This window comes from Sabethes cyaneus, chromosome 2 (assembly GCF_943734655.1).
Source record: "Sabethes cyaneus chromosome 2, idSabCyanKW18_F2, whole genome shotgun sequence".
NCBI classification, from domain to species: Eukaryota; Metazoa; Arthropoda; class Insecta; order Diptera; family Culicidae; genus Sabethes; species Sabethes cyaneus.
Genome location: NC_071354.1, coordinates 197,856,274 through 197,876,431, shown reverse-complemented (window position 1 = coordinate 197,876,431; position 20,158 = coordinate 197,856,274). Strand labels below are relative to the sequence as shown.

At 40.6% G+C, this 20,158-nt stretch overlaps 3 protein-coding genes across 3 annotated transcripts; 2 read left to right on the top strand and 1 right to left on the bottom strand.

The window, feature by feature from the left end:
- Nucleotides 1–4,711: 4,711 nt before the first annotated feature.
- LOC128737718 (uncharacterized) lies at nucleotides 4,712–6,195 on the top strand. The gene is made up of 3 exons (XM_053832414.1): nucleotides 4,712–4,899; nucleotides 4,956–5,500; nucleotides 5,563–6,195. The coding sequence occupies exons 1-3, from the start codon at nucleotides 4,734–4,736 to the stop codon at nucleotides 5,689–5,691; spliced, it is 840 nt and encodes a 279-aa protein (XP_053688389.1). The 5' UTR covers nucleotides 4,712–4,733; the 3' UTR covers nucleotides 5,692–6,195.
- Nucleotides 6,196–6,867: 672 nt separating this feature from the next.
- Nucleotides 6,868–8,539, top strand: LOC128737083 (isovaleryl-CoA dehydrogenase, mitochondrial). Its single transcript, XM_053831640.1, has 3 exons — nucleotides 6,868–7,141; nucleotides 7,204–7,283; nucleotides 7,345–8,539. Exons 1-3 carry the CDS (start codon nucleotides 6,992–6,994, stop codon nucleotides 8,387–8,389), a joined length of 1,275 nt encoding a protein of 424 aa, XP_053687615.1. The 5' UTR covers nucleotides 6,868–6,991; the 3' UTR covers nucleotides 8,390–8,539.
- Nucleotides 8,540–13,496: 4,957 nt separating this feature from the next.
- Nucleotides 13,497–16,006, bottom strand: LOC128736892 (exocyst complex component 7). Its single transcript, XM_053831392.1, has 5 exons — nucleotides 15,894–16,006; nucleotides 15,671–15,836; nucleotides 15,025–15,613; nucleotides 13,743–14,966; nucleotides 13,497–13,686 (listed from the first exon to the last, which is right to left on the bottom strand). The coding sequence occupies exons 1-5, from the start codon at nucleotides 15,939–15,941 to the stop codon at nucleotides 13,584–13,586; spliced, it is 2,130 nt and encodes a 709-aa protein (XP_053687367.1). The 5' UTR covers nucleotides 15,942–16,006; the 3' UTR covers nucleotides 13,497–13,583.
- Nucleotides 16,007–20,158: the final 4,152 nt, after the last annotated feature.

The window sequence follows — 20,158 nt, the reverse complement described above, 5'->3', positions numbered from 1 at the left end:
GGTAATCTTCGCCAGACTGAAAGGATTGGACAGAGAATTAGTGCGTGTCCTTACTCGTATTATTGTCGGCGGTGACCAGAGATTGCAAATACACAAATTCATCAACCACTTCCAGTTCATCGCCGTCAATAGTCACTGTCCGTGGGAAGCAAATGATACTTTCTCTGGAGCCTTTTCCTACCATATATTTGGTTGTCGACACATTGATTTGTAACCCTTTCCTCCTAGGCTCCGTTTTTAGTCTGGCGTAGATTGCCTCCGCTGTCCCAAGGTTTCTAGTAATGATGTCAAGCTCGTCTGTGAAGGCTAGGAGTTGACTACTCTTGCTGAAGATCGTTCCTCTCGTTTCGATGCCCGATTGCCGGATTACACGTTACACCTTCAATAGCAATATTGAATAACATACAGGGCAGTCTATCCCTTTGCCACAACCCTCTGCCCGATTCGAAAGGACTCGAGAGTGTCCCCAAAACGTGCATGTAGCATATCACTCGTTTCAAGGTAGCTTTAATCAGCCGCGTCAGTTTGTCCGAAAAACCGTACTCGTGTATTATCTGCCATAGCTGCTCGCGTTCAACTGTATCGTATGCTGCTCTGCAATCCACGAAAATACGATGCGTGGACACGTACTCTTGACATTTGTGGAGAAATTGTCGGGGAGTAAAAATTTTATCCGTAGTAGCACGGGCCCCCATAAAACCCGCCTGATACTGCCCAACGAATTCTTTTGCTATTGAGGATAGACGCATCAAAATCTGGGAGAGCACCTTGCAGGCGGCGTTGAAGAGCGTAATGCCGCGGTAGCTACAGCAATCTGCCCGGTCGCCCTTTTTGTAGATGGGACAGACTGCACCTTCCATCCACTCTTCCGGGAGTTTCTCCTCCTCCAAAATTTTTGAAATTATTCAGTGAAGTGCCGTTGCTAGCGGTTAGAAATCTGCCGGGACTCGGTCCTTTCCGGCGGCTCTATTATTTTTCAGTTGGCCGATCTCTCGCCGGATCTCTTCGAGATTGGGAGCCATCATGCTGTTGTCGTTTGTAGCACTCCTAGGTTAACTTCCGTTGCGTCTCCTTCTGTTATATCGCCGTTGAGATGCTCATCGAAAAACTGCTTCCACCTTTCCACTTGTTCAAAGCCGCATATGATAGTGTAAAACGACAGGCGCTATGCAAAGTCCTGGACGAAAACGATTTTCATGGGAAGCTTACTAGCCTTATCATGGCTACGATAGATGGGATTAAGTGCTGTGTGAAAATTTCGGGTGGATTGTCGGACCCATTCGAATCTAGCAGGGGACTTCGACAACTTCGAGCCTGGTATTCAATATTACGTTTGAAGATGTTATAAGAAAAGCGACGATCGGCACACGGGGCACGAATTCTAATAATTCCAGTCAATTTATTTGCTTGATCGACAACGTAGAGGCACAGTCGGTCGGTAGAACATTTAAGGTGGTGGAAGATCAACACATCAGACTAATATGCGAAACAGAAAAGATTGGGTAGATAAATACGTCTAAACGTTGACGGGTGGGACCAAGTGTGACAGGATCCACTTAGGCACCAACGAATATAATTTTGAAGTGCACTCAAGTCTCTTTTTACGCGAAGAATACGTCCCGCATAGATCAAAACCGCGTAAATTCACAAATTCGCGTAAAAAAACGCCGTAAATTTCGAAATTCGCGTAAAACACCGCGTAAATTCCGAAAATCGCGTTAAAAACCGCGTAAATTTCGAAAATCGCACAAAAAAACCTCGTAAATTCCGAAATTCGTGTAAAAAAAACCGCGTAAATTCCGAATTTCGCGTAAAAATAGTCGCGTAAAAAAAACATGTAAAACAACCGCGTGAGTCGTGCGTCTTAACGAATTCAGTATTTAGAAAGTGACTAAAGCTGAACGGATACATTGGGCAGCACAAGTTGTTAGAATGCCGGATAAATATCGTGCAAAAATGCTAGCTGTCATGGACCGAGATAGAGAATTAAGTTATGCAAGCCTTGTCATAGAGCTTGCTGCCCAGTGCAAAGGGCTATAAAAACTTATCGTTTTTCATCGAAACGTATATTTTTTGCCGGGGTATAACTGGGGGAAAACAAAAAGTAACGTCCAATATCTACCAACTCAATTGAGCTTGCAGACGTTTATCGTACGCACACATCGACGCGCGATTTGTTGTTGCTGTTGTTAGATTTTACATTGATTTTACACGTTTGTTTTTGTTTTCCCCCAGTTATACCCCGGTAAAAAACATACGTTTGAGTGATAAACGATAAGTTTTTGTAGCCTTTTGCACTGGGATTAGCAAGCTCTATAGAGCTCATCGCGCGGCGATGTGTGCGTACGATAAACGTCAGCAAGCTCAATAAGACGAGAGACCAACTAAGTAAGCAAATTCTCCGCAACCGCGCTCAGTGCTGAAACGACAACCATGCTTGCGGGAATTGGTGGGGGAATTAGAGTCTCCATACAGTTGATATTGTGGGACCCCTGCGTCGGGTTAAAAAAGGTAAGTAAGATCACTGCTCGCTGGAACTATAGGATTCCATCAACATGCTGGCAAGACTGTCATCTGTATACAATTGGTGTTAAGCCAAATTCTTTGATCCAGTGGTCCAGGTGGACAAATTATCTTACAGCTAATTTCTTTAAAGCTCTATTCATACTGACATTTCTGGCAAACTGGGACGCACGGTACAACGTAATCGAAATGTTTTCCAGTTATTTTTATTGACACTGATCATTATTAAATTTTCAGACACGCATTCTGAGGCGGAGGATAAATAAATGAGCAGGAAGAGAAGATGTTTGGAGAGAATTGCCGTAGTTCACAGTATGAATGGCGCTCGCACCGATACTATAATCGTTGGTAGCTTCAGCACAGAGAACAGATTAACAGGCTCGAAGGAAGCAATCGATTTTTTGTGTGTAAAACCTGTCGGTAGCGCCCTCCAGAAATAGTTTGCCAAACGCATCAAAAAATATCCATGTACCTTTATCAATATTTCTTTGTGCTGGAGTTACATGGCAGCGATGGCAGCGACATCAAGATTTAGTTTGCTACTTAGTGCTCGAGGGGTGCTCTATTGAAGGATTACTCGTAGATTACATAAAAACCTTTTACACACTTTTTGTCAATTACCTGGTAGTCTGTTCTCTGTGGCTTCAGGTTATGTTGTCAGTCAGTTGGATTCCATTCGTGATGAACTTGAATTGGAATGATCGGAAGCGAATTCGTCGCCATAGTTTGCACAATTCTAAGAGGAGGAGACAGATAAGGTCCAGTAATTTTTTTACCGTTTCCAAACTCCCTCAATTATATATCACAGGGTCATTAACAATATGTAAAACAATATTGAAAAAGTTCAAAGATCTAGAAAGCTTCAAGGCGCTTTTATTTTGTAATTTTGTAATTTATTAGCACTAATATGACGAAAACCTGTCAGCTACATCGCTTTTACTCAAGTCAAGGAAAGTTTTATGGCAAAAAGGGTTTCATACAAGGGTAAGTCGCTTAGAACATTGTGGCAGGCTCAATTTAGGGAACAGCTTACCTCGTTAATTGCAATTGTGGTACATTCATTTCACAATTTATGGCACACTGTGGCCCACCTTTTAGACATTTAAATTTTGAAATGATAGAAATTGGCAACCCTGCCAATGTTTGTTATTGTCAAAACGCTCAAAACAGTCTGGCTGGGCGCAAGCGAGTTTAACAGGTTTCACACCATCAGCACATCGGCGGCACGGTAAGGCACAGACTGAACGAAATTTCTATCAATGAGGTGAACGGAATGTTCTCAGCGACTTACCCTTGGCTTCATAAAATGTTTTACAGGAGTGAAAAATTCCAAAGCACAGTTGTACAATTGTGCTTGTTTTGAAAATTTTTTATTGTCTGTGAAATTAGATCTTTTGGTCCGCAAACTCAATTGGTCTGAAATGGTGTCCGATGTCCGAAGAAGTCGGAAAATTGTGTTTTTAATATATTGTTTTCTTTCATAATTCTATTAGCGATACCTTTAGCAATACTTTCACCCCTATTCTGTATTTCGAACGAGTTTATGTTGCGATCGAAACTGACATCACAGAGAACAGATTAACAGGCTCGAAGGAAGCAATCGATTTTTTGTGTGTAAAACCTGTCGGTAGCGCCCTCCAGAAATAGTTTGCCAAACGCATCAAAAAATATCCATGTACCTTTATCAATATTTCTTTGTGCTGGAGTTTCATGGCAGCGATGGCAGCGACATCAAGATTTAGTTTGCCACTTAGTGCTCGAGGGGTGCTCTATTGAAGGATTACTCGTAGATTACATAAAAACCTTTTACACACTTTTTGTCAATTACCTGGTAGTCTGTTCTCTGTGCTGACATTTCGTTCGAAAAAACAGCGGTTCGAACGAAAGATCTTCATATGAAAAAACAACTCGAACGAAATATTCACCAAGTCGATCGAAATATTTCAACTCGTTCGAAATACAAAATATGGGTGTTTATATAAAATTCTAAAACCCTTCGACTCATTTTGTACGATAATTTTGAAAAATGCCCCATACAAAAGCAAAAATTGGTTACCTCAATTTTATGTTCTTTGATTACGTTTTGACAAACAAAGTGTAAACAGCGCAACCATCATCAAGCCAAAGCAAAAAATAACAGTTCTATTTCTATTTGTGTTTGTTTCGTTTGCATCGAATCGGATGGACAAGAAAACAAACCAGATTTTATAATGGTAGAAAAAATAGACAACCTAATAATAAAAAGTGAACCATTTTACGCAATAGAAGACACCGAACTCCTCAATGGTATCGCTGGTCTACATCAGGATGCGGATTTAAGAATACTCTGTCTGACACGATTCGGAATTTGTGAGGAAACTATGACCCTGTTGGAAGGTGACTACGGATCGATAAACCAAACCCCGCTGAATACTAACATCCAATTTTTCCAGCTCAAAAAATCGACATCGATTGTTTGAAAAAGATGCGCTTCGAAGATGTGGATGCTTTATTTGAAGGACGACTTTTGGGGCCGAAAATTCATTTTCGAGAAGCACTGATAGCTTGGCGAACCGAAATTGGACTGCCGATGAAAAGTCTCCGGATGATGTCCGGTCGTAAGCGACCGGCGGAACAGGAAATACAGCCCATCCGCTCGGTTCGAGCTTTGAACAGTAACAATGGCATTGATTCTGCTAATGTTAACAGCACAACTACAGCATCCGATGGTTATAAGTCGAAATCGGTTCCTAAAATTCAATACAACACGTTTCCGTGGCCTATGACGCCGGAAATCCTAAAGGATATACTGTCGAGTTGCACTATGGGTCGGCTTATACTGCAATCGGGCGAGCTTGGTAGTTTGGAAAAAGCTTTCCAGAGTCAGCTGACGGCCATCGTAATAGATTACCATATGGAGTATGATCTCAAAATCACAGCTATGCAGCTGGAGAACTACGCACGTTGCATCACGACGCTTTTTCCGCATGAGAATAAGGTATGGACTATGACTTAATGTTATTACAATGAGTAATTGAATAAGTTTGTAATTATTTTCAGAATACATATCACATTCCACGGGGACCGGCAAGGCGGAATCCTGGCGGTTCTCTCTACTCTAGATTCATCAATCAAAAAATCAGTAAAAAAGCACTGGCCATCGGCAGCGGTGTGGCGGCTCCAATATAAAATCAGACATTGGCCGCAGGTTACCTTATCCCGTACTTTGATTTTGTATGAAAAATTTAACTGTTCACAAACTATGCGTTGTAAACTAACGGCATTGAACTGTGGCAAAACTGTGGTCCTGTCGATCTTTGAATACTGACTCGTACAACCTCTATATCCTCGTAGCAGAGGACCGTCTTTAATTCGAATACATTAATAAGTATGCTAAACGTGCTGCATAGTAAATTGTAGTGTACCGTTTTTCTGCATCGTTCAAATTTTAGTATACCTCCAGTTTAATGATAATCACTCCTATTCTGTATTTCGAACAAGTCTTTATTTCGTTCGACTTGCTTCGAACGAGATGTTTTGCCCATTTGATTCTGCTGGCGGCAATCGTTCGAAATACCAAGTCGTTCGAAATATAGAATAGCGGTGAATAACAGTTACCGACTGGCGTTTCCTATGCAGTTTAAACTTAGTCGATTATATATTAGGTACGGTCAGATTGATGGACTTTTTACTTCTAAGCCATTATTTTTAAACTTTGTTTTTTAAACCAAATTTTTATTTATCTAATAAAAAATATTATTTAAAAGAGCACTGTTGAAATAATTGTTATTGGTGGTTGAGAAATTGACATAAAATTTTCATAGAACCTATAACTTTAAAACTTGTTTAATGAAATAAACCGGTATATAAACACACTTACAAGTCAAAACTGTGAAGGTGTCGAAAGTTCAGTGAGCCGAGCCTCCGATTATGTATAAGTATTAATAGACATTTTTTTCAATGTCAAACACATTGCTTGCGTCTTTGTTTTTTCGCCCCAATAACGCCACAATGTAATTGAAATAATTTCAAATTTAGGTAAAGGTGAACAGTTTGTATATTCAACCAATCCAACATTTAAATTGTTTTAAAATTATTGAAATATTGCAAATGGTTCTCAGGAGAATAAGCATTATAATTACTGAAGCCAGTTATAAGCATTCATAAGACTTGTTAAAATAACATCAATACAAAAATGGTGCAGTTCTGAATAGGCGCCTGATAAAACAGCTATGTGTAAGTCAGATGTTTAAGTGGCTCAGCAACGTGTGCGACTGCCGTATTCGTACTGCCAGCTATCAGTTCAGTGCGATTTTCACCAACCAACAAGAAACGAAAGTGCAAGTGTTACTCGTCATCCGACAATTATTATTTTCCAAGTTATTTTCGCTTATTTCGACTTATCACACCTTAAAGAAGCCGCACGGCTTAGTTTCCAACTGACGATCGTGATTGTATGTACGATTAGATTTCCCCCCAGTGAACAATCATGTCGATAAGCAGCTTGACGACGGCCGGAAGTGTGTTGGCTAGGGTGCTTAAATCTAGTCCTGCCAGGGTGGTTCTGCCAGGAAGTCGGTACATGTCCCACTACCCAATCGATGAAAGCCTATTCGGATTGACCGAGGAACAGCAACAGGTACACATTCATTACATATTTCAACTTAAATTGCTAATCTCCCACAACATAATTCCATACAGTTACGTCAGACGGTGTTCAATTTTGCGCAGAAAGAATTGGCTCCATTTGCGCAGGAGATCGACAAACAGAATGAGTTCAAGTAAGTGACAAACTAAGATAAATTTCTTTGCTTGAGACGTAATTGTTCTTTTGTGATTCAGGGACCTTCGTAACTTCTGGAAGAAAATGGGCAGTTTGGGCTTGTTGGGTCCCACTGCCAAGCCGGAATACGGTGGCCTGGGTGGAACCTATCTGGATCACTGCATTATCAATGAGGAATTATCACGAGCATCCGGGGCGATTTCTCTGTCCTACGGTGCGCATTCCAATCTTTGCGTCAACCAAATCCACAGGAACGGAACGGAAGAACAGAAGCAAACTTATCTGCCAAAGTTGATTAGCGGGGAGCATATTGGAGCACTTGCGATGTCTGAGCCTGGTTCCGGCAGTGATGTAGTGTCCATGAAAACGAAAGCCGAGAAGAAGGGAGATTACTACGTGCTGAATGGCAACAAGTTCTGGATCACTAACGGACCAGATGCGGATACGTACATCATATATGCCAAGACCGACTTTGGTGGAAAGGCTCAGCATGGCATTACGGCTTTCATTGTCGAGCGGGACAGTCCTGGATTCACACAGGGTCCTAAACTGGATAAGTTAGGAATTAGAGGCAGCGGAACATGTGAGTTGATCTTTGAAGATGTCAAGGTTCCAGAGAAAAACGTGCTGGGACAAACCAACAAAGGCGTCTACGTGCTGATGTCTGGCTTAGACTACGAACGTCTGGTATTGGCTGCCGGACCGGTTGGACTAATGCAGGCTGCTTGCGACGTTGCCTTTGAGTACGCACATAACCGCAAGCAGTTCAACAAGAGGATCGGCGAATTTCAACTAATTCAGGGCAAAATGGCCGATATGTACACGACGATGAACGCTTGTCGAGCGTATCTCTATTCTGTAGCTCGATCTTGTGACGCTGGTAAAGCGAATCCGAAAGATTGCGCAGGAGTAATCTTGTACTGCGCAGAGAAAGCAACTCAAATAGCACTGGATGCTATTCAGATTCTTGGCGGAAACGGGTATATCAACGATTACCCGGCAGGAAGAATTATGCGTGACGCTAAGCTATACGAAATCGGTGCTGGAACTTCGGAAGTTCGCCGCATGATTATTGGACGTGCTCTTAACAGCGAATACAAGTAATACGACAAATAATCCAGAACAAACTATTACAGGTAATAAGGTGATCAAACTTAACTCAGAAATATTCACGAAACGTGGATTGTAACGAATGTGCATTTATTAGGAATTCCGTGCAAATTTTACTACGCTAACTTCAAAGTGTTAATGAAATAAAAGTGATTTATTCTTCGAACGCTTATTTTGACAAAATAATGCGTATCCGAAACTATGACCAAGCATTGTTTGTGTAATCGTGCTTTAGTTTTTAAACAAGGATAAGTTTGTCTTTGTTTTGACCAGTTACTGCGACCAGTTATTTGATCTATTGTGGCGGGTATAACAGCACTGTTGGCGCGGACGGTTTATTGAAGTATACTTTAGCCTTTGGACTTTAAGCAATAGCCCGTGGTAGATCAACTGATCTCGGGGTTGCTTGCGGGACTAAGTTCTTTTGTTAGCGATAGCCCGATTGGGGTCGCATTAAACGCACAAAGTCTGAAGTCGAAATGGCTTGGTTTATTATCCGAAAGGTTTGCTTTTATAGCTAAATTTTGGTGGAAAATATCGGTAATGCATATCGATATTTTCCTTATTCTAAATGCATTCTTAAAGTTAAAAAGAGATAGACTACTGGGACAGAAAGATTCTTTGTTCGATACATTCGGTTCTGGAATTGTAATTCGAGTCCTTACACCGAGTCACATAGGCCAACGACAGGTCGGAGAGCTAGCTCAGCAAAATGCGTGCACTTGTGAAGTGTATGCATGGCGCTGGTGCTTGCGTTCGGTGCCCGCCGTGTGTCTCAATACGATCGGAGTTGTCTGTTTTGTTTTGCTTGTTGCATAATATTTATTTACATGATGTTGTGCATGGCTAGAGTAGAGTACGGATGGTACACGGGCCTCTATTTACTGTAAGTCACGCCGCAGTATCGAATCACTATTGATATGAAAGATTTCAACTTTATTCATTATATAACACCTTAATGATTATAACCCTATCATTATATATTAGTTAGCAAATGATGTTGTCTCAATAAGGTGTTATATAATGAATAAAGTTTATTGCTTTGTTGGTAGAACTTGTCCTTACAACTGAGGGTTGTATTAAGTCCTCACCAATGAATTTATTTATCCTATGATTAGAGTGCTACGCAGTTAAAAAGCAGATGTTCCGTTTTTTCTTGTCTACAAAAGCGATATCTTCCAGTTTGCCTTATTGTTTTATGTTCAAACCCGCGTTATGGATTGAATTCTGGGGTTTCAATATATTTAGCCTCCCACAATAGATCTGCACAATAAGTCTGCTCGCAGTGGTTTTAGTATAGTGTAGGCACAGAACAGAAGTGGAAGTAGAAATCCAAACACGTACCATGCTACTTTCTACAGATACTAGCGAACCTGGCGGTAGCGAGTCACTTTTTTCCATGAAAACACACGAACGCATATACGAATGCACGCGAAAGCATGTGAAAGCTGCTATGCGACTGGCAGCGAGCGTTCTGCTTATACTGCTGTTATTCGCTTCTATGCGAAAATCTTCCCAAAGAAAAAGAAAAACAAAAAAGACTTTGTTATCATTTTTGATCGCCGAATCGTTCGGACTTCCACTTCTGTTCTGTGGTGTAGGTCTTGATCTTGGATTGGTACCTGTTTAACGTTTTAATAAATGCACTGATGAAAGTATAAAATAATATACTTATGCGTAAAACCTACATAACCTGAACTGTGATAAGCATAAAAAATCGCAATCAAAAAATAGGTAGATCATTTTTACCCTTTTTACCGGTACAGTGATTAAGACTGGGTTACACTACATCAATTTTTTTGGTCTGTTTACGGCAAGGTCTACGGCTATGAATTGGAATTTTACTAAACTGATTAATCAGTTTTTACCAATGACTTTTTATGAATGAGAAAACATATAAGAACTAACTTGTTCAACTAACCTCGGTTATCACCATTCACTCGCTTCGTTATAACTCTCTGGTTATAACCTGTTATAATATCCGGAACATCCGTTGCAGTTGTAAATTCGTGGCTGCTGCATAATTCACAATATTCTAAACAGGCATTTGCTATATTTAAATATAAAGCAATAAAATGCACTCGTGCTGCAAACTCGGCAGATATCAACGCGAAATTAAGTACCTACAATAATCGGTTACGATAAGAAAACTCAACCGGACGGATCAAGTAAAAAACTAAACCAGGGATGCCATATTTTCTAAAAAAATGTCTGCAACTGCTCGAAAACCGGAAAAATCGAGCAGTTTTCCGGCTACTCGAATTTTCTGGTTTGCAAATAATCTGCGAAAATCTGCACACTTTTTTAAGAAGTCTGTGAAAGTTTAAAGAGCTTCGAACAAAAATCTGCAACAAAACAATAAAAGTCATAAAAACTGCAAATATCTGCAAATTTATAATGATCTGCAAGACCGTTCCAAAAATCTGCAATTTGCAGATAAATCTGCAAATCTGGTATCCCTGAACTAAACACAAAATCCAGCCATTCAGTCGAACTGAACGATTCTTGAAAAATAGTATACAAGGCAGTGATGCCAGAAATTGAACATTAAATTTACAATATGAAACATTAAATTTTATAAATTGTGACTACTCGAAAATCGAAGCGATAAAGCAACGTATCAAAAGGTCGTAATCTTGGTCGTAATTATACCGCACTTCCGAAAGGCAGAAATTGCGACTGCTCAAAAGTGCGATAAAACTGCGACAGACTGCAACACCAAATGGGTTACCTTACGAGCAAGCTTGGGACAGGTCGATAAATTTCTAGAACCGAAAATACAGATGCGTTCTCTGATTACAGATTCTTATTTCTTATTTATTTATTACATCAACAGACTTTACATGGTCCTAATGATGGTCTAACTTCTTAAAATTAGTGGTCAAGTGTATAAATAGTAATAAATTCACATAAATATAACTAAACGGATAGATAAGTAAATTGGACCGGCTGAAGAAGCGGTTGAATCGTTTACGAAGAGTTTGGCGCGATAGATGGAAATCGATTATAAATGCTACTTTGTCAAACGTCCTCTGGAGACCGCTGAGGGCCCCATATTTGCTGTAGTCCGTACGGTGGTATGACGTCCTCAGCGTAGCAGTATTGCGAAGGGATCTAGACTGCACAGGTCGATTCGCTCTAGAAGTTGAGGGTAATCTGTTTTACCTCGCAGAGTATCAGCGACTAGCAGGGCTTTAGATGTATGTATCTCTCCGTGTAAAGAGAGTATCTAGGTGGATCATCAAACATCGATTTTCGTAGCTTGGTAAGTGATACGGATTTGGCAAGGGCAGCCGACGAAGGGCAAAAAGCAGAAAGCGGTGCTGGACGGATTCGATTCGTTCAGAACTGTTGTGGTAGTTCGGGTTCCAAACCGCAGAACAGTACTCCAGAGTCAATCTGATCAGGGAGCAATATAATGCTTTTAAGCAGTAGACGTCGGTAAAACTTTTGGCGATTCTAAAAATGAATCCCATAGTCCTAGAGGATTTGTTACCGATATAAGATACATGCTGTCTGAATGTTAGCTTAGTATCGAAGATTACACTTAGGTCTTTGATATGATCGACTCGCTCGATAGTGCTCGATAGCAGCGTGTAGTTGAAAATAACAGCATCTATTTTACGTGAGAAGGATATTACAGAGTATTTTGGTGGATTTACAACCATTCTGTTTAAAGGTACTGTGCTGGATTGACAATCACCGATGGCAACCATCAGCTGACGATCTGTTAGATAAGAACGAAACCATCGCAGGAAAGTTCCGCCTATCCCAAGCCTTTCGAGTTTAGCGATTGCGATTCCTGATTGAGCTTATCAAAGGCGGCTGACACGTCGGTTTGCGTCATTGCAGACATGTTGTAGATGATGTGCGCAGTAAGGCACAGCAAATTAGTAGTAGTGGATCGACCATGCTGATCCGCGCTCGAATATTGCTTGCAATGTGACAAAAGTAGCTCCAAGACGATTAGCTCGAGCAATTTCGAGATGGCACGCAACGATGTAATTCCTCGGTAATTGTCCACATCTCGCTTGTTGCCTTTTTTGTGCACAGAAAACATATAAGCCGATTTTGAGCGAGACGGAAAAATACCGCTGCAGATGGACTTCTGGAATACGAGCTGTAGTGGTCAGCCAAACAAGAGATGTGCTTCTCCAGGAGAGCGGACGGAATTCCATCAGGCCCGGGGTTGAAGGACGTCAGTTGCGTAGCGGCAATGGAGATCATCTCGGTGTTTATCCCCAGATTACTTAGAGCTTGACCGTACGATGGGACGTTTCTTGCAGCGCAGTCGACATCGTCGCTGGTTAAACTTTCATGACTAAACACGCTTGAAAACTTTTCAGCGAATATGCTGCATCCTGTAGAATTTGAGGCAGTTTCATCGCGATAGATCATAAAGGAGTGCAGCCCGCATTCCTTGAGTTGCTCGTTCACAAACTTCCAGAAAGCTTTGGGGTGCGACCTGGGTTTCCTCTGAATCCTACGTTAATATTGCTGAAAACAAACGCGAGTAACTCGCTTGAACTCGTGATTTACGCTAACGTAGTGATACTGTAGTGAGAGCTTGTCTGGAAAACTTTCGCAGAGCGGCTCTTTTCAGTGATTTCGCCATTCACTCGTTTGCCAAGGAGCACGTGATCCGGAACGACTTACTTTTTTCGGGACATGTCTATCAATGACATACGACAAAACGTTTGAAATGATTTGGGCGGCAGTATCGGCGACATGATCGCTAATCGTGTTATCCCACATGTCATCCACAGAGATGATTAACGGAGGATGAAGAGGTACATCTTTAACTAAAGGCAGTGGAGCTGTTGAGAGGAATGGTGCGGCATCTTGTGTTGAAAAGAAACAGAGGTTCAGGCAGCGGTTACAGATTTACAGTTATTACAGATTCTAAGGCAACGTATGATTCAGTAAAGCGCAGTGGAAGGTTCTTTATAAAGGTGAGTGTCAAAGGAGGTAGGGTACATCATGATATTTCACATGCTGCTGGCTTTGCATTCATTTCGACGGAGGCCATCAATATACCATCGAAGCTGGTGTTCTGTTAGCGAATGTTTTTATTAATAAGAATACTGCTTATGAAGCTACATAAATAAATCGGTGAACTTAAAGCACCTAATCAAAGACCTAATAGTAAATCGATCAACAATTAATTTGACGTCAAAATATTATTAACTTAAACAGTATCATCGAAAAAGCTATTCAGCATAGCCGTCACATCCGTAGGACGGTATTTGACGTACTTTTCCGGATTCTTGCTGAATTGCACTTCAGAATACCTGTAAAGAAAAGGTATGTTAAATCTAAATTCAATTCACGACCGCAAGAGACTTACACTTCAAAGAATGCATTATACTGCGGCACGATGTGTTCGGTATTGTCCCGTTTAATACCCTCGCGCAGCAGCACATCCGGAACGGAAACGGCTCGCTGCGTACGCATGGCTTCCTCCAGCTCTTTGTTAAAGCAGGAAAAACGTTCCTTGATGATCGCTCGTTCCTTATCTTTAACGCGCCCGTTAACCGGTCTGGGAATGTCCTCCAAAGGTGTAATGTTGGCCAGCAGCTTAGACCACGAACTGAGGTAAGCTTTTTTGAGATCCTGAATCATCTTCTGGTAGCGTTTTTCGCAGTCATGTTCCGTTAGTGCAACGATATCGATAAGATTCGAACGTTGGAGAGACTTCAAAATGTAGTGAGTATTATTTAATTTGAAAAGTTGTTTTGTTGCTAGATCTCCATACTGTTCCGATTTCGTAGCAATTGTGTAGTTCAACTCGCCCAGGACCTTCCGTACATAGATCCCTAGAAGTGCTTTGTTCTTTTGTTCCACCGAAACAGTTTTATGGGATGCAATGCGATCTAGATCGCTCGTATAAATTGGTTCGTTGTGCAAAATACTTCCAATAGTATCGCAATGCTCCTGAAGTTGTTCCAGAAACCAAATTGTGTTGGAAGTCAACTCATACACGGTGGCATCCTTCGGAACATTTGATCCTCCGCCATAGCTTATAGTGCTGGAACTCATACTGACCATTCCACCGCTTCCCGCGTCATTCTTGACAGCGTCAATAAATTGTTCTAAAGCCTTGGAACCTGTCTGCTGCAGTTTGCTCAGTACTCCACTGAGCTGTTGTCGCTGGGCAGTGTCGCAAATTTTGTCAATATCTGGTTGCAAAATTTGAACGTGTTTTAAGGCAGAGAAGATTCCCAGCGCCGCTGACCACTCTTTGCGACTAATGCTGCGCAGAACGCGACCAGTGATTGCTTCAGCATCCTTCACCACCATTTCAATCGACGGTTGAGAAAGTCGCGAGAATACCTCGTTATGACGGGACGTTGGAATGATATCGTTCAGTAACTGCCGTTCCCAAACGAGCAGCTTCTGCAAACCCAGCAGTAAAACCAAATACTTTTCCAGCTCTTGGTCGTTATCGTTGCCATATTCTTCAGCAGCAAGAATATCACCAAAGGAAGAGTTTTTGCGCATTGCCAACCCAGCAGATTGACCAAGAGTCTGGGAAGCTTTCATGAGCATTTTGTTTGCCTTACGTTCAAAGCTGAAAAATGTTAACATTAGATCTAGATACATACATAGACCAATAAAACAATACTCACATTTGTTGCAATCTTGCCGACGTTGACTTCTTTAGTCCTACATCAGACTGACGTCCATGATACCTGGACTTGAGCGGTTCATTTCCCCAGCTTCCGCTCTTCTGATGATCTTTCAGATTCTGCAGCGAACGCATTATCACTTCCGACCGCTCGTCCCCATAAATTTGAACGTACTCTCGACGCAGATTATTGTCCAACCACTGGGCAATCACATTCAGCTCCTCTCGGGTAGTGGTCGGAAGTTGCTTGATCGAAGGACAGTCCTCATTGGATGAGTCTTCTTCAATATAGATTAAGTCTAGCAAATCGACCGGTCTCATTGGAGTGCTGTGTTTCTTCAGCAACGATTTGAGATGGTTGTTCAACGTTTCGCATCCATTGTTGAAGAGACTGGTTACATTCTCGAGCTCAACACTCTGCGGATTGTTATTTAAGAAGTAATCCTTTGCCTTTTTCAATTTATTCAACCCATCAAGAAAGGCAGCAATATTTCCTTCGGATGGTCCTTGGTGAATCAGATTGCATACTTCCTGCGACGCATCGTAGTGGGCAAGAACTTGCTCCAAACAAGTTAGTGTCGAGTCCAAATCTGAAAAACCAATCATTTATTCTACCATAACTAAGATTCACAAAGGATTAAAAATACTTTGCTGTTGCTTTTGAAGATTTTTGGTTACATTATAAACGGGTAGGATCGTTTGCTCAAGCTTGCCTAAACGTTGCTCGAAAGAGTTTAATATCTTATTCATCGAACGAGTCAACTCCGAATATTTTTCAACACGATCCTTCAACAGGGCTTGGTTGGTTTTTTCCTATAAGGTAAGTATCTATGTAAGTTGCCACGAAACAGAAAATAACCAAAACCTTACCTTTTCTAGCTTTGTTTCTATTTGAAGAGTATTTTCCAAGTTGGTCATACTGATTTATTTCTAATCTCTTTCAGTTTCAAAGATTTTTTTTATGAAAATTACGGAATCAACAGCGGAATCCGCAGAGGGCAGAGCAAATTTCTAACAAGAATAAAGATGTGAGACGATATTGTATTATTATTTTTGATTATTTCGGCGCCGACTTTTCAAAAGGGCTTAACTGCAATAAGGATTGCTAATGTTCGACTGTATTGTATTAGTGCTCTGAAACAAAAACCATGGTATTGCCCTTTGCATTGAAAGTTGGATTTTGAGCACACTTGTTCAGTCACACATTTTGTAGGTGAGAAAAGTTGCCAAAATTTCGTGGTAAAAACCCATGAATCTTGGTTGATTCCTATTTGAATTCTAATGCTTTTTTTTTTTTTTTTTAGAATGGGATTTGACTACTTTGTCCATTAATTTGAACTTTTGTAGTACAGTGGACCCCCGTTCGTTTGAACGATTGCTCATGCAAACTAACGGGGTTAGTTTTTAATTTGAACAACTGGCAACCCTAAATATGTTGAAACTTGTATAAATTGGCCGCCCTGCTCTTTGTTATTGTTTTGGCGGTTTGATTTAGTTCGCACTTGCAAGCAATGAATATTTCATTCTTCGATCGGATTTCTGTCATAATCGTTGGGAAAACGGAATGTGAAACAAAATAAACACGCTAGGTTAGTACAAACAAATCGTGTTTATGTGCATTGTCTGCATAAGCAAATGATGTCGTGTTGAGAATGACATTTGAACCATTTTTAATTTGCACGTCGTGCAAACCAACGGGGTTCAAATTAAAAAGTGTTCAGATTAAAAACGGTCAAACGAACGGGGGTCCACGGTATATCCCTGTTTACCGTACGTGCCATGCAAGCCAATTGCCATTATAGACAACTAGTCATTTGCTCCTGCACGCTCCCAGTCAGGTATAATATGGTTTATGAAACCGATAACCTTCCCGGGATTGGCAGACCAAATTTCACTAGGAGATAAGCATCTCTTGTCAAGAAATTTAGCTCTGCTCGTGTAAAGCGCACTACAACTGCAGAGCAGGTGCTCCGACGTTTCGCTTTCAAGATTGCAGAAGCGACAGACATCATTTTCAACACGACCCATGTTCTTTAAATGATGTCTACTCGGACAGTGCCCTGTTACTAGGCCGGTGTATGTACACAGAGCTCTCTTGTTGAGCTCTATGAGCTTTTTAGTAGTTTTTACGTTTGGATTAATGAATCTTTTTGACTGGTTACAACCTCTGACAGCCATCCAATTGGCCGTCACCTTTTGTTCTTCCCAGCGTTTAAGTTCCATTTTGATTGTGCATTTTGATATACCGCAAAAAGGCTCCGGACCGATGAATTCCGAATTGGAGCCCGCTTTTGCTAGCTCGTCTGCTATTTCATTGCCTTCAATGCCACAATGCCCTGGAACCCAGTATAGATTTACTGTATTCATTTGGCATAGCTGCCGTAATGAAAGAATGCAATCCCAGACTATTTTTGATGTGCATTTGCAAGCGCTTATCGCTTTCAATGCTGCTTGACTGTCAGAGAAAATGCATATATTTGCATGCTTATATCTTCTTCTCAAGCAAACATTCACACATTCAATTATTGCAAAGATCTCCGCCTGAAACACAGTTGGCCATAGTCCCATAGCCACTGATATTTTTGTTCCAGGGCCATAGATTCCAGCACCAGTTTTTGAACCAATTTTTGAGCCATCCGTGAAAAATATCGTTGAGCCTTGACGAACCATAGAAACTCCCCTCTCCCAGTCGGAGCGTGAAGTTTCACACACCTTGTAGGGAGTATCATAGTTATCCTCCGGATTCATCCAATCTCCGTTCATACTTAGCACGGGCCCGATTTTGAAAAGTTTCAGAATATTCATGTGACCAGAAAGATCCGAAATATGCCTGAACCTTTTAAGCCTTAGAGCACTTTTTTCCGCTTCTATTTGTACGAATTCATGCAAAGGCAGCAGATTGAGAATTGCATTTAGGGCTTTCGATGGAGTGCTACGCATCGCTCCCGTTATTGCAATGCTCGCAAGTCGTTGGAGTTTTGCAAGTTTTGCTTCGGCGGTAACTTCTTTTGTTTTTGGCCACCACACTAACGAGGCGTACGTTATTCTAATGCTTACGTAGAGTTGTTATCGACGCTACGAATAATATAAAAATAGTTTCTAAATACATAATTCCGCGCATAATTCATAATTTGAACAAATATGCAGCATATATGAAATACATAAATGAAAAATTAAATACTATTTGCTTTTCCTACAACTGGTACTGGCGCCACTGCTAAATCAAATGTCAGCTCAGATGGGAGAGTTGTAATGATGGGAAATGCCGATCAAAATCTATAACGATTATTGATAAAGTTTTCTTATCGTTAATAATTGAAAACGATAATATGACAGTATAAGCAAAAATACGTAAGAAATAGAACAAAAATGTTAAAATAATAACAAGCCAAGAAGAAGATTTCATTTTAAACCCTCCAATTTCCGATACTTTTCCGTGACGATAAAGTTTGATGGTATTATCGATATAAGATTACTAGCGATATTATCAGTAGCACACTTTTCATCACAGTTTTGAAGGTTGCACTTTATAACTGTGCAGTCCAATTGAGTGCGAAGAGCGCAATATCTCGCACAATTTTACAGAAAACGCATGCTTTTTGTAAGTAGCATGAAAAAGCTATTCAAATTTACCATGATTATTGTACAAGTAATATGTTCTCAGATAATTTTACCACCTTTCATGGTCACGTCTAGGAATTTTGACTACGATTCGGTTATTTTTGTTGTGTATCGGGGTAACGCCAAAAGTAACGCATAGTAATTTTGACCATCAGAACACTGTTTAAGCTAAACAGAAATCTTTTCTGCAAAAATTCACTGGTGTGTCCTCTTAATTTTACCCTCTAATATGGTAACAATTACCATGATTTTTGTTTCAGTGTGGTTTGTGGGCATTGTGAAAAATTTTTCGCAGCGAAAAAAAAATTGAGGATGCAAACAAACCGCGTACACTGAGAAAACTTTTCGTATAGTTTCTATGTGTTTCACACATAGATTTTTTCCATGTGCCCAGTAAATGAACTTTATGTGCCAAACAGTTACCATTCATGTGTTTTTAAAATTTACCTTTAAAATTTGCACATGCTACTCATATGCATATAATTTTCATGTGTACTTCTGGGCGGATTGTGTTTATATGTGGCACATAATAATCATAAGGATTAGTTATGTGCGGATTATTTTGAGTGTACCCGGCGAACTGTGCAGTGTGCGTGCGGTAAATGGCAGCAATCTCTATATGTAAACAAGCTGAATCAGGGTTTCATTTATTGATCTTTTTGAGTAACAACTGCCGCCGTGGCGCTACCTGCTGCGATGGTGATAGAAATGAAAACAAACGTCAAATGCGGTATTTTATCCAGATTTTTACGAGCCACGAACAATGAACACCAAAAATTCATCTAATGCCAACCTGGATCGAATAAACAAATTCGCTGTTATAGAAACATATCTTAATCCAGTAGAATCAATATAGATACAGAATGCCAGTGTCGCTGTTTTTCTACAGGACTCATTGTGGTAAACATGATGCTAACAATCTGTATCAAGTCTGTGAATCGGGACTTCATTGTCAAAGTTGCTTGTTGTTATTTATCTGTTCTTTATCTGTGCGCTGGTTGGTGCTGTCATCAGAGCGCTCATCGCTGTGTTTCATGCCAGTGAAAGGTTTTTAAACGCTCATTTTCTTTTCGTCCGGATGAATTGAACCCCTCAACTGAGTCTTTTTGCACCGATTTTTTCAGAAATTTGAAGCAAGCGAAGTTTTCCATCACATTACTTGGCCGCCATATTTCAAATTTTAAACTGATTGTCAAAGTTTGACAATGAGATTCCCCTTTTTATGAATCTCAGGCACACACACAAATGCATATATAATGTAAATACATTATCTGAACATGTGTGATGTTTACCACGCGCACTGCAGCGACATTGGCATTCTATATATAGATTATACTGCCTTGCCCCTCGGTTTAAAATTACCATATTCATGGTTGTTATTGCTGATTGCAAGGAAAATTGTACCATCCAAAGTGCGATATCGCTCATAAAAGTGCTATTTTGCATTAAATCGTTTCGGTATCTTCGGCATCTTCGGCGCACTTTTTCGTTATATTCCAAGCAATAAGTGCGCC